Source organism: Hypanus sabinus, chromosome 3, assembly GCF_030144855.1.
Source record: "Hypanus sabinus isolate sHypSab1 chromosome 3, sHypSab1.hap1, whole genome shotgun sequence".
Lineage (NCBI taxonomy): Eukaryota > Metazoa > Chordata > Chondrichthyes > Myliobatiformes > Dasyatidae > Hypanus > Hypanus sabinus.
In genome coordinates, this window is record NC_082708.1 from 31,305,438 (window position 1) to 31,318,464 (window position 13,027).

A 13,027-nucleotide genomic window follows, 5' to 3' on the forward strand; every position below is an offset into this window, starting at 1 on the left:
GGAGCCAACATAACATGACCAAAATGTTCGGCAGAATGGCGTATTGGAATTGGTTTATTATGGTGAAGTGTACCAAGACACAGTGGAAAAACTTATTTTGCAAGCTATCCGTTGAGATTATTTAAATACATTGAGGTAGTAGAACAGAAAAGCAGAATGCAGTATTAGTTGCAGGGAAAGTACTGACAAAAGGGAGACAATGAGGTGCAAGGGCCTGGCAGTGTAGATGGGGAAGTGAAGACACTGCAGTGCTCCTTTACCAAAGGTGATGAAAGCGAAAATTTGTAAATCAAGGAATAACTCTCCACAGTTAGAAATGACAGTCAGGATGATTTGGGAGAGCTCTGTAACCGAATGTGGCCCAAACAGGGAGGTGCACTGGTTGCTCTTTCAGAGTGGGAGAACGGTGCTGCCGCTGAACAGCAGGTGGCGGTGTCGCTGGCGTCGCTCCAGCCGGAAGTGAGCGGGGCCTGGAGGGTCCGTGGGCCGGCCGGTTATGGACCGGTTTGTGTGGGCCAGCGGCCTGCTGGAGATTAACGAGACCCTGGTGATCCAGCAGCGCGGAGTCCGTTTATACGATGGCGACGAAAAGGTAAAGAGAGTGGGGCTTCGTTGGTCGGGCCCGGCCACTCCAAGTGTACGCGAGCCTCAGGCGGAATTAGGCCTGGTTTTGGCCTCAAGATGAAACAAAGTTTTGATTTTTCCTTAGATGAAATAGCTTTAAACGATTAGCGACTTAGCAAAACCTTTGATTAAATCTACCTGTCTTTTTGTCATTGGAAGAACCCTAGGTAAAGAGAAACTGGTAACTTCAGTCTAAAAGTCAGAATGTGAGATGTTGTAACCTGAAGGAATGATGATGTAGGGACAATGGTGTTTCTGGTGGAGGAGCCAAAATATCTTAATGTCCACTAAAGCTGTGGACTTTATTAGAGTCTAATTATAGCTATCAACAATAAATAATTCAAACACTGTTCTCTCTTCCCTCTTGACCCAACTTACTTTTAACATTTACAAACAAGCTGGATGAACTCAGCAGGTCGGGCAGCATCCGTCGAAAGGAGCAATCAACGTTTCGGGCCGAAACCCTTCGTCGGGACTGAAGAAGGAGGGAGCAGGGGCCCTATAAAGAAGGTGGGGGGAAGGTGGAAGGTGCCAGGTGAAAAACCAGTCAGTGTTTGAATTATTTATTGTTGAAAGCTATAATCAGACTATAATAAAGTCCACAGCTTTAGTGGACATTAAGATATTTTGGCTGCTCCACTAGCAACACCATTGCCCCTAGATCACCATTCCTTCAGGTTACATCATTATAAGGACCCTGCCCCCTCCTTCCTCAGTCCTGACGAAGGGTCTCGGCCCAAAACGTTGACTGCTGGTTTCAACGGATGCTGCCCGACCAGCTTGTTTGTACGTGTTGATTTGACCATAGCATCTGCAGTGTACTTTGTGTTTACTTTTAACATTCAAAGTTAAAAGTACAATTTATTATCAGAGTATTTACATGTCACCACATACAACCCTGAGGTTTTTTTCCTGCAGGCATACTCAGCAAATCTATAGGATTGTAAATGTAAGCAAGATCAGTGAAAGAGCAAGAGCATAGAAGACAACAAACTGTGCAAATGCAAATATAAACAAATAGCTATAAATAACAGGAGTATGAAATAACAAGATAAAGAATCCTTCAAGAGAGATCACTAGTTGTGGGACAATCTTAATAGATGAGTGTAGTTATCCTCTTGTGTTCAAGAGCCTGATGGTTGAGGTGTGGTAACTATTCTTTAACCTGGTGGTGAGGATCTTTGATGATGGATGCTGCTTTCTTGCAACAATGTTTCATGTAGATGTGCTCAATGGTTGGGAGGGTTTTACCTGTGACATACTGGGATGAATCCTCTATCTTTTGTCGGTTTTTCAGCTCAAAGGCATTGGTGTTCCTATACCAGGCAGTAACACATCCAGTCAGCACACTTTCCACTGCCCATTTATAGAAATTAGTCAAGATTTTGATGACATGTGGAATCTTTGCAGACTCCAAAGGAAGTAGAGGTGCTGTTGTACTTTATTTGTAGTTACATTTACATGATGGGTCCTGAGCAGGTCTTCTGAGATATTGGCTCACAGGAATTTAAAGTCACTGATGTTCTCTACCTCTGATCCTCCGATGAGGACTTTGGTTTGCCTCTCCTGAAGTCTACAATCTTGGTCTTGGTGACATTGAGAGGTTGTTGTTATGACGCCACTCAGCCAGATTTTCAGTCTTTTCATAAGAAACATTAGGGGCTTACATATCAGAAGCATACATATACCAACACATAATTGTGGTACTGTTACAGAGCTGCTATCATATGTGTGACCTGGGCTTGATTCTGATCTGTGATACTGTGAGAGCAAATTTGGACAGGTGAGTTTTCGACAGCAAGGTGGTTAAGGTGACCTAAAGCTTTCTCTCTTTTCCTGTTTTAACACTAAACGTTAACTCCCTTTTTTCAAGAGACACATGGGACTACAGATGCTGCAATATGCAGCAAAAAAAAATTGCTGGAAGAACGCAGCAGGTCGAGCAGTTTCTGTGGAGACAAACGGATGACTGATGTTTTAGGTCAAGACCCTGCACCAGAGATGAGATGAGAGAGGGAATGATGGGAAAATGGTGCCAGGGTGCACAGTGGGGGTAAAAATGGAAGCTGGTAGTGACAAGTGAAATCAGATTTGGGGAAGAAACGGGGTTAAGCAGGTGGAGCCTTATTGGGGTGGGAAATGTGACAAGCTGAAAGGTGATAAGTAGAACCAGATTAGGGAGGGATGGTCCGTAAATGGGACTAGTTTCAGGTAACTCACACCCCCTGTGTGCCTTTTTCACCCCAACCATTCCACCCTTGTTTTCTTTCCCCTTTTTCACCTTTTTCATTCTCCTCAATACCTCAATCCATTGTCCTCCCCTATCTGGTTCTACTTGCCCCTCATCCACACACCTATCTGCCTGGGTTTCTTCTTTGGCCTACCCTTCCTCTTTCTTCTCCCACCCTGTTCCATCTGCTTATCTTCTCTTTCTTACCTGGTTACACATCACCTTCCAGGTCCATCTCTCCTCTCCCTCCCTCACCTGGCTCCGTCTGCCCATCATAAGATATAAGAATAGAATTAGGCCATTTGGCCCATCAAGTCTTCAATACCATTCATTCATGACTGAGTTTTTCAACCCTATTCTCCTTCCTTTTCCCTGTAAACCTTAACCTCTTATGGATCAATGACCTATCAATCACTTCTTTAATAAATGTAATGACCTGGCTTGCATTGTCTTCTATGGCAATGAATTCCACAGATTCACCACCCCTCTGACTGAAGAAATTCCTCCTCATCTCATTTTAAAAGGACACTAATTTATTCAGAGGCCATGCTCTTGGATCATGGAGTCTCGGCATGTCCATTCTCTCCCAGACTTTTCAGTATCTTTTCGGTAGGCCTCTCATCCTCTATACTCCATCAGCCCAGAGACATCAGACACTCCTCATATATGAACACTTTCACTCTTGGCATCATTCTTATGGACCCCTAGGGCCAGTACACCCTTCGTTCCTCAGTCTCACCTGATCCCTCCTATCACCAATCAGTCCATGACTCATCCCTGCCTCTCATCAATTGTACCAGCTGCCTTCCCTCTGCACTCCCAGTCCTGATGCAGGATCTCGAACCAAAGCATTGATCGTGCACAGGACTGAAAGTGCAGAGGGAAGTCAGCCAGTATAACAAGATGAGAAAATAGGTTGAGACAGGGACTATAAGGTTTTTGCCTCCGCAGATGCTGCTTGACCTGCTTAACTCCTCCAGCAGTTTCTTTTTAATTCCCCTTCTCGGATGTTGCCCAGCCTGCTGAGTGTTTCCAGTATTTTCTAATGTTTCAGATTTCCAGCATCTGTCATTTTTTTAATTGTTAGTAGCTGTTGTCTTCAATCTAGATGTGCATTGGCCCACTTTTGACCTCTGGCTTTCAAAGGCAATAATTACAATATTTTGTCCCTTTTATCGTGGGCCTGCATACACAGGGTATAAATTGAAAATTAGTTTTAACAGCGGCACAGTATATTACAAACTGATGGAACTGCCTTCTGCAGTGCGCAGGCTGAGGAGAAAACCTGGCAGATTACATTTGATCTTTGATAATGGTCAGCACAATTGCTTTACAGCGCCACCAATCACAGTAGGGGTCAGATTCACACCCCAGTCCGTAAAAAGCTTGTACGTTGTCCCCACGACTGTGTGGAGTTCCTCCCACTTTCCAGTTCGGGTTAGTGAGTTGTGGGCATGCTGTGTTGGCACCAGAAGCATGGCTCTCAGCATGATCCTCGAACTATGTGTTTTGATGTTTCAATGTACATGTGACAAATAAAACTAATCTTTAAAAACTCTTTATCTGTCTTCCTGAAGGCCAGGGGTTCCCAATCTGGGGTCCATGGACACTTCGGTTAATAGTCCTTCTGCCCTGGTGTTAAGTTTGTTACTGTTACAAGTACCGAATCGGGAGTGAAAAAAGTTTTTCATGCCATCTGGACAGATCATGCCATATTTAAACACATTGAGGTAGTAAAGAGAAAAACAGAATACAGAATATAGTTAAAGTTGTATTGGTGAAGTTTCTTGTTTGTAGCGTCTATGTTGCTGGCCCAGGACAAATTTTGGGTGAAATTTATACTTAGGAGCTCACAGCCATTTCCACCTCAGCACCATCAATACAGATAGGCTTATACTCCAAAAATGTTAATAACTATTTCCTTCATTTTCCTGACATTGATATTGTCTTGACACCTTACCACTAGGCTTAGTATCTCTTTCCTGTTTTCCATCTCATCATTGTTTGAGATCTGGCTCTTTATGGTGGTGTCATCTGCAAACTTATAGATGGAGTTCAAGCAGAATCTGGCCACGCAGTCATGGAGGTATGGGGAGTAAAGTAGTGGTCAGAAGCTGCAGTCTTGTGAGGCACTGGTGATGAGGATAATTGTGGAGGAAATGCTGTTGCTTATCCTTACTGATTGTGCCATGGTAGCATGACGCTATTACAGCTTGGGACATCTCTGTTGGGAGTTTAATTCTGGTGTCTTCTGTAAGAAACTTTGTATGTTTCCTGTGGCCACGTGTGTTTCCTCCAGGTGCTCTGGTTCCCTTCCACAGTTCAAAGACATAATGGTTAGTAGGTTAATTGGTCATAATAAATTGTCCTGTGATTAGGCTAGTGTTTAAACTAATACGGCAGGGAAATGGGAAACAGTATGATAGAGCAGAGGATGAGCCAACAGGTTTACAAGTAGATGATGGATTTAACATGGATGTAAGGAAGGACAAGCCAATGATTGGGTACAAATGCAGACAGAGCAAAGAGATAAATTGTACCGCAGAGGCAAAATTCAAAAGGGTGAAGAATGCAGGACTAAAGGTGCTGTATTTAAATGCGTGTAGCATTCAGAATAAGGTAGAAGGACCTTGTGGCGCAATTAGAGGTTGGTTGGTATGACATTGTGGGAATCACCGAGAGTTGAGGCTGAAAGAAGACCATAGTTGAGAGCTTAACATCAAAGGGTATGTTTTGTATTGAAAGGACGGGCAGGAAGGCATGGGCGTTGGTGTGGGTCAGTTGGTACGAGAAGGAATTACATCTTTAGAAAGAGGTGACAAAGAGTCAGATTATGCCAAGGAAAGGGCACGAGGTAGCAAAAGTGAGTGGGAAGTTGGTTGATTGAGAAGCTTTTAAAATCCAACAAAAGGCAACTAAAAAAGCTATAAGAAGCAGAAAAGAAACTAGCCAATAATATAAAGCAGGATACCAAAAGTTTTTTCAGCTATATAAAGAGTAAAAGGGAGGTGAGCGTTGGACCACTGGAAAATGATGGTGGTGAGGTAGTAATGGGGGAAACAAAGAAATGGCAGATGAACTTAATGGGTACTTTGCATCTGCCTTCACTGTGGAAGACATGAGCAGTGTGCCAGAGGTCTGTGAGTGTCGGAGCAGGAGTGAGTGTCATTGCTATTACAAAGGGTAAAGTGCTAGGCAAACTGAAACAAATGCGTTGGTCATGATCTTTCAAGAATCCTTGATTCTGGCGTGGTTCCGGAGGACTAGAACATTGCAAATGTCACTCCACTCTTTAAGAAGGGGGGAAGGCAAAAGTAAGGAATTTATAGGCCAGTTAGCATAATCTCAGTGGTTTGGAAAGTGTTGGAGTTTATTATTAAGGCTGAGGTTTTGAGGTACTTGGAGACTAATGATAAAATAAGTCAAAGTCAGCATGATTTCTGTAAAGCAAAATCTTGCTTGACAAATCTGTTAAGAATTCTTCAAGGAAGCAACAGGCCGGGTGGACAAAGGAGAGATAGTGGGTGTCATGTATTTGGATTTCCAGAAGGCATTTGATAAGGTGCCACACATGAGATGCTTAACAAGATAAATATTATGGCATTACTGGAAAGATATTGGCATGGATAGAGAATGGCTGACAGGCAGGAGACAGCGAGTGGGAATAAAAGGGGCCTTTTCTTGTTTTCCACCAGAAACTGGTGGTGTTCCTCAAGAGTCAGTATTGTGACCGCTACTTTTCACATTGCTTGTCAATGTTTTGGGGAGAAGGTTCAAACATCAGAGGTGCAGAGGGACATGGGCGTCCTTGTGCAGAACTCCCAGAAGGTTAATTTACAGGTTAAGTCTGTAGTAAAGAGGGCAAATGCAATGTTGGCATCTATTCAAGGGGAATAGAAAATAAAAGCAAGGAGATAATGCTGAGACTTTATAAGACACTAGTCAGGCTGCACTTGGAGTATTACCAACAGTTTTGGGCCCCATATCTCAGGAAGGATGTATTGTCATTGGAGAGAGTCTAGAGGTGGTTCACAAGGATGATTCCAGGAATAAAGGGGTTAACATATGAGGAGCATTTGGCAGCTTTGGGCCTGTACTCACTAGAATTTAGAAGAATGCATGGGGATCTCATTGAAACCTACAGAATGTTGAAAGGACTAGATAAGGTGGATGTGAGAAGGATGTTTCCTCTGGTGGTGGTATCCAGAACTAGAGGACACAGCCTCAAAATTGAGGGGCGACCTTTTAGAACAAAGGTAAGGAAGAATTTTTTAGCCGGAGAGTAGTAAATCTGAGGAATGCTCTGCCGCTGACAATGGTGGAGGCCAAGTCTGTGCGTTTATCTGAAGTGGAAGGTAATCGTTTCCTGATTGGTCAGGGCATCAAAGGATATGGCGAGAAGGCAGGTGTATGGGGTTGAGTGGGATCTAGGATCAGCCATGATGGAATGGCAGAGCAGACTCAATGGACTGAATGGCCTAATTCTGCTCCTATGTGTTCTGGTCTTAAATAGGTAGGTTGCTGGGTGGTGTGGCTTGTTGTGTCGGAAGATTCTAGTCCATGCCGCATCTCTAAATAAAATGTTAATAACCAACTCCTTCATCTTACTGATATTGAGGGCAAAGGTGTTGTCATGACACCATGCCACTAGGCTCTATATCTCCTTCCTGTTCTCCTTCTCATCGTTGTTTGAGATCTGACCCTTTACAATGGTGTCATCTGCAAACTTATAGATGGATTTTGAGCAGAACCTGGTCACTCATTCATGGGGATGTGGGGAGTGAAGTAGGTGGCTGAAGACACAGCCTTGTGGGGCACTGGTGATGAGGATTGGTGATTGTGGAAGAGGTGCTATTGCTTATCCTGTAGGTCAGGATGTCAAGAAACCAGTTGCAGAAGGGAGTGCAGAGTCCTTGGTTCAGGAGTCTGAAAATGGGTTTGTTTGGAATTATGATGTTATAGTCAGTAACTTGGATTGTGACACAAGTGGCTTTGTTACGCAGACACTCCACAGATGGCCGAAGCATCAAGGAAAACGTGCCTGTTATGCACCTGTTAAGGTGGTGGGTGAATTGTATTTAGTTGAGGTAATCTGGGAGGCTGAGTTGATGCATGCCGTTTTGAAGTACCTCATGATGATGATGTCAGAGCCACCAGGATGTGGTCATTAAAGCACTTTTCCTTATTTTTCTTTGGCACCAGCATGATAGTGGTCTTCAAAATCTGGGCCTCTATCTCCCTCTGCAACTGGATCCTTGTCTTCCTCATCGGGAGATCACAGTCAGTGCGGATTGGAAATAGCATCTCCTTGCTGACGATCAACAAGGATGCATGCTTAGCCCACTGCTCTACACTGCCATTGTGTGGCTAGGCACAGCTCAAATGTCATCTGAAATTTGCCGATGACACAACTACTGTTGGCAGAATTTCAGGCGGTGACGAGGAGGCGTATGGGAATGAGAACGATCAGCTGATTGAGTAGTCTTGCAGCAGCAACCTTGCACTCAACATTGGTAGGACCAAGGAATTGACTGAGGGCTTTAGGAAGGGGAGGTTGAGGTCCCGATCAAGGGATCAGCAGTCAAAAGCGTGAGCAGTTTCAAGTTCCTGGGTGTCAGCATTTCTGCAGATCTGTCCTGGACCCAATAGATTGATACAATTACAAAGAAGCTATGACAGCGGCTATATTTCATTAGGACTTTGAGGGAACTCTTTATGTCACCAAAGACTCTTACACTTATCTACAGATGTACTGTGGAGAGCAGTCTAGCTAGTTGCATCGCTGTCTGATATGGAGAAGCCACTGCATAGGATCGGAAAAAGTTGCAGGAAGTTGTAAACTCGGCCAGCTCCCTCATGGGCACGATCCTCCCCGGCATCAAGGACACCTTCAAAAGGCGATGTCTCAAGAAAGAGGCCCCCATCACGCAGGGCATGCCCTCTTCACATTGCTACCATCAAAGAGGAGTTACAGGAGCCTGAAGACACACACTCAACATTTCAGGAACAGCTTCTTCCCATCCACCATAAGATTTCTGAATGGACAATGAATCCGCATTTATTTATTTATTTATGTATGTATGTATGTATGTATTTATTTATTTATCTATCTATCTATCTATTTATTTATTTATTTATTTATTCTCTTTTTCCGCTAATTATTTAATTTAATAATATATATAGAATAATTTATAGTTTTTATTATGTATTGCAGTGTATTATTTTTGCAACAAGTTTCATGCCAAATGCCAGTGTTGTTAAACCTGATCTTGATTCTGATTCATTACTAGGTATTAGTTTCTATTTTAAAAGTTGTGAAAGGCAGCCTGCTTGTTCTTTGAGAGTGCTGCAGAAGAAGCTGTGTATGTAAGAATCTGTATTCTGTTGTTTGCTCAGTGATGGGTACTGTCAGACTGGTATGCAGGGTTTTTATTTGGATCAGTGTATGACCACCAGGTGGCATCATGGAACGATGTTAACCTGTGCAAATATTTTGATCAGCAATTTCACTATGTTGGACTTAAACTTCCACAATGAGAAATCAAACAAAAATTACTTATTTCAGTTACCTTTAATTTATAACATCATAGTTGTATTGTTTAATTTAGTTTTCAGCTGGATATTTCATCCTGCAGTACTTAGGGAAGAGCTTACAACCATGTGTGCTCTCCAAATAAATTCAGTTTTTATTCGGGTATCTACACATCATCAACATTTGACTAATAAAAGGGAATATTCCTTCACTCTGGGGGGATTTGCAAGCTGCTTTGTGTTTTCTCCCTAGGAGTTTTAAAGAAACAGTTTTCACATCAGATAAATTGTGTTTGTCTGTCATGAAGCCTTCAAAAGTAAATCAAGCTTGTATGAAGGGGAATAGATGTTATCATGTGAGAGATATTAGTAAGAGAGGTTTGTGTTTTTTGTTTTCCAGATTGAAAAGGAAGTGAGATTATTAACAGAGAATTAATATTTAATAGTCAATTGTCTTTTCAATTATATATTTGCTGTTAAAGATCTCTTCTGGAATTCTTAATTATCTGCTTGTATGATATTTTAATCTAAAGTTATGTAAGTTCAATTTTTAAAAAATTACACTATTAAATCAATTACACATTACAGCTACCAAATAGTCTTACCATAGTCCCTGGTAATACAGTGCATAACAGTTTTCTGTTGTTCATTGACCATGCTCCAAGCTTTATAGAAAAATTAATTGTAATTTCTTTATTGCAGACACAATTTGACTTGGGAACCCTTCTTCTTAGCACACACAGATTACTTTGGAGAGACCACAAAAGAACTGTAAGTTTCTTGAATGTAATTTCAGTTGATATATGCAAGGTTAATTTTTTTATTTAAAATAAAATGTTTACTTTCTGGTGGAACTCTGCAAGTCAGGCAGTATCTGTGGAATTGGCATTTTGGGCTGAGACGTTTCATCAGGACTGGAAAAGGAAGGAGGCAGAGCCAGATTAAGAAGGTTGGGGAGGGGAAGGAGTACAAGCTGGCAAGTTGTAACCACTGTAGCCTCCTCTACATTGATGAGGCTGGGAGACTGCTTTCTCAAGCATCATTACTCTATTTACCTCAAAAGGCAGGATTGCCTGGTGGTAACCCATTTTAATTTGACTTCCCATTTGCATTTTGACATGTTCGTCCATGGCCTGAGGTTGGAGGAGCAACACTTCATATTCCATCTCACTACCTCCAACCTGATGGCACAAACATCACTTTCTCCAACTTCTGGTAATTTCTCCCCCTCCCTCCCTCCCTCGTTTTCCATTCCGCATTCTGGATTCCCTCTCACCCCTTTGCTTCTTACCTGCTCATCTTCTCCCTCTGGTTCCACCCCTCATTTCCTTTTTTCCATGGCCCACTATCCTCTCTTATTAGATTGCATCTTCTTCAGACCTTTATCTCTTCCATCTATCCCTCTCAACTTCTGATTTAATCCCCCCTTCCATACCCATCACCTGCTAGCTTGTACTTCTAACTCACCCACCTTCTTATTCTGGTTTCTGCCCCTTTCTTTGCAATCCTGATGAAGTGTCTCAGCCTGAAATGTTGAATATCATGCAAAAATGAGGAGGGCCTTAAAACTCTCTGCTTCTTTTTGGACAACAGACCCAACCAGTTCCCCTCCGCCGCCACTCTCGCCCGTCTGACTCTCACAATTTCTCCTTCAGTTCCTCCCACTTCCTTCGAATCCAAGGTGTAGCCATGGGCTGTCAGGTGAGTCCCAACTATGCCTGCCTTTTTATCGGCTACATGGAATAGTATATATTCCAAGCCTACACTGGCATTGCTCCCTAACTCTTCTTATGGTACATTGACGACTGTATTGGAGCTGCTTCCTGCACCCATGCTGTGCTTGTCAATTTCACTAAATTTGCCTCCAACTTCTACCCTGCCCTCAAATTTACTGATCCATTTCTAGCATCTCTCTCCCCTTTCTCAATCTCTCTGTCTCCATCTCTGGAGACAGTCTACTAACATCTTTTATAAATGCACTGACTCTCAGAACTATCTTGACTATACCTTTTCCCACCCTGTTACTTGTAAAAACACTATTCCCTTTTCTTATTTCCTCCTCCTTGGCTGCACCTGCTCTCAGGATACAGCTTTTCATTCCCGAAAGAAGGAAACGTCTTCCTCCTTCAAAGAAAGGGCTTCCGTTCCTCCATCATCTACGTTGCCCTCACCAGAATCTCTTCCATTTGCGCAAATTTGCTCTCACTCCATCCTCCCGCCACCACACCAGGGTTCCTCTTGTCCTCACCTGCCACCCCACAAGCCTCCACATCCAGCACATAATTCTCTGTAATTTCCGCCATCTCCCAATGGGATCCCACCTCCAAGCACACCTTTCCCTCCCACCCCCCATTTTCCGCAGGAATCTCTCCCCCCACGACTCCTTTGCCCACACGTCCCTCCCCACTGATCTCCCTCCCAGAACTTATCTTGCAAGCAGAACAAGTGCCACATCTGCCCCTACATCTCCCTGACTACCATTTAGTGCCCCAAACAGTCCCTCCAGGTGAGGTGACACTTCACAGGTGAGTCTGCTGGGGTCATTTACTGTATTAGGTGCTCCAGGTGTGGCCTCCTGTATATCGGTGAGACCTGATGTAGATCGGAAGGCCGCTTTGTCGAGCACCTTTGCTCCATCTGCCACAAAAGGTAAGATTTCCTGGACGCCACCCATTTCAATTTCACTTCCCATACAATCTGGGTAGCCTCCAATCTGATGGCATGGACATCGATTTCTCAAACTTCTGGTATTTACCCCCCACCGTTCCCCATTCTTTCTCGCACTTCTTCTTACCTGCCCATCATTTCCCTCTGGTGTTTCTCCCCCTTCCCTTTCTTTCATGGTCTTCTGTCTCCTATCAGATACCCTCTTTTCCAGTCCTTTATCTCTTCAGCTAATCTACATCCCAGCTCTTTGCTTCATCCCCTCCCCCTCTCCTGGACTTACCTATCTGCCCCCTTGTACTACTGCCTCCCCTCCCCCACCTTCTTCTGACTTCTACCCCCTTCCTTTCCCATCCTCATGAAGGGTCTCAGCCCATTCCCATCTATAGTTACTGCTTGACCTCCTCCTGCACATTGTGTGTATTGCTTTATATTTCCAGCATCTGCAGTACTTCTTGCGTCAATGAAACGTTGAGTTCTTATTCCCCTCCAATGATGCTGCCTGACTTGCTGAGTTCCTCCAGCATTTTGTGTGTGTTTCTCTGGATTTCCAACATCTACAGAATCGCATGTGTTCATGTTTACTTTCTGAAAAGTTGCTAATTGAAGTTCCGAGTTGCTTTGTGGAAATGTGAAACAGCAATAATAGGAACTTTTGGAACTAGTGACCATATCCTGGTCAAGGGGATTGGTTTTAAATTGAGAAGAGAGGATCATTAAGGGATTTCACTAGTGAAGCAGCTGCTGGCACGATTGATATGTACGATGGCAGCATTGAAGAACTACAGAAATTTTAGAAAGGTGTAGGATGAGGGTGGTGCAGTAGCAAAGCGGTTAGCATAATGCTATTACAGCATCAGCGATCATGAATTGGGTTTTGATTCCCACTTCTGTCTGTAAGGAGTTTGCACATTCTCCCCAGGACCACATGGGTTTCCCCTAGGTGCTCCTGTTCCTCACGCATTCCGAAGATGTAAT

General features: G+C 43.4%; 1 protein-coding gene across 1 annotated transcript in view; it reads left to right on the forward strand.

Annotated features, from left to right (window-relative positions):
* Positions 1–440: 440 nt before the first annotated feature.
* vps36 (vacuolar protein sorting 36 homolog) overlaps positions 441–13,027 on the forward strand; it is a 70,617-nt gene continuing 58,030 nt past the window's right edge. The window contains exons 1-2 of the mRNA XM_059964010.1: positions 441–592; positions 10,088–10,156. Coding sequence (XP_059819993.1) covers positions 497–592; positions 10,088–10,156 — 165 coding nt within the window. The 5' untranslated portion in view covers positions 441–496. The remainder of the gene's footprint in view (positions 593–10,087; positions 10,157–13,027) is intronic.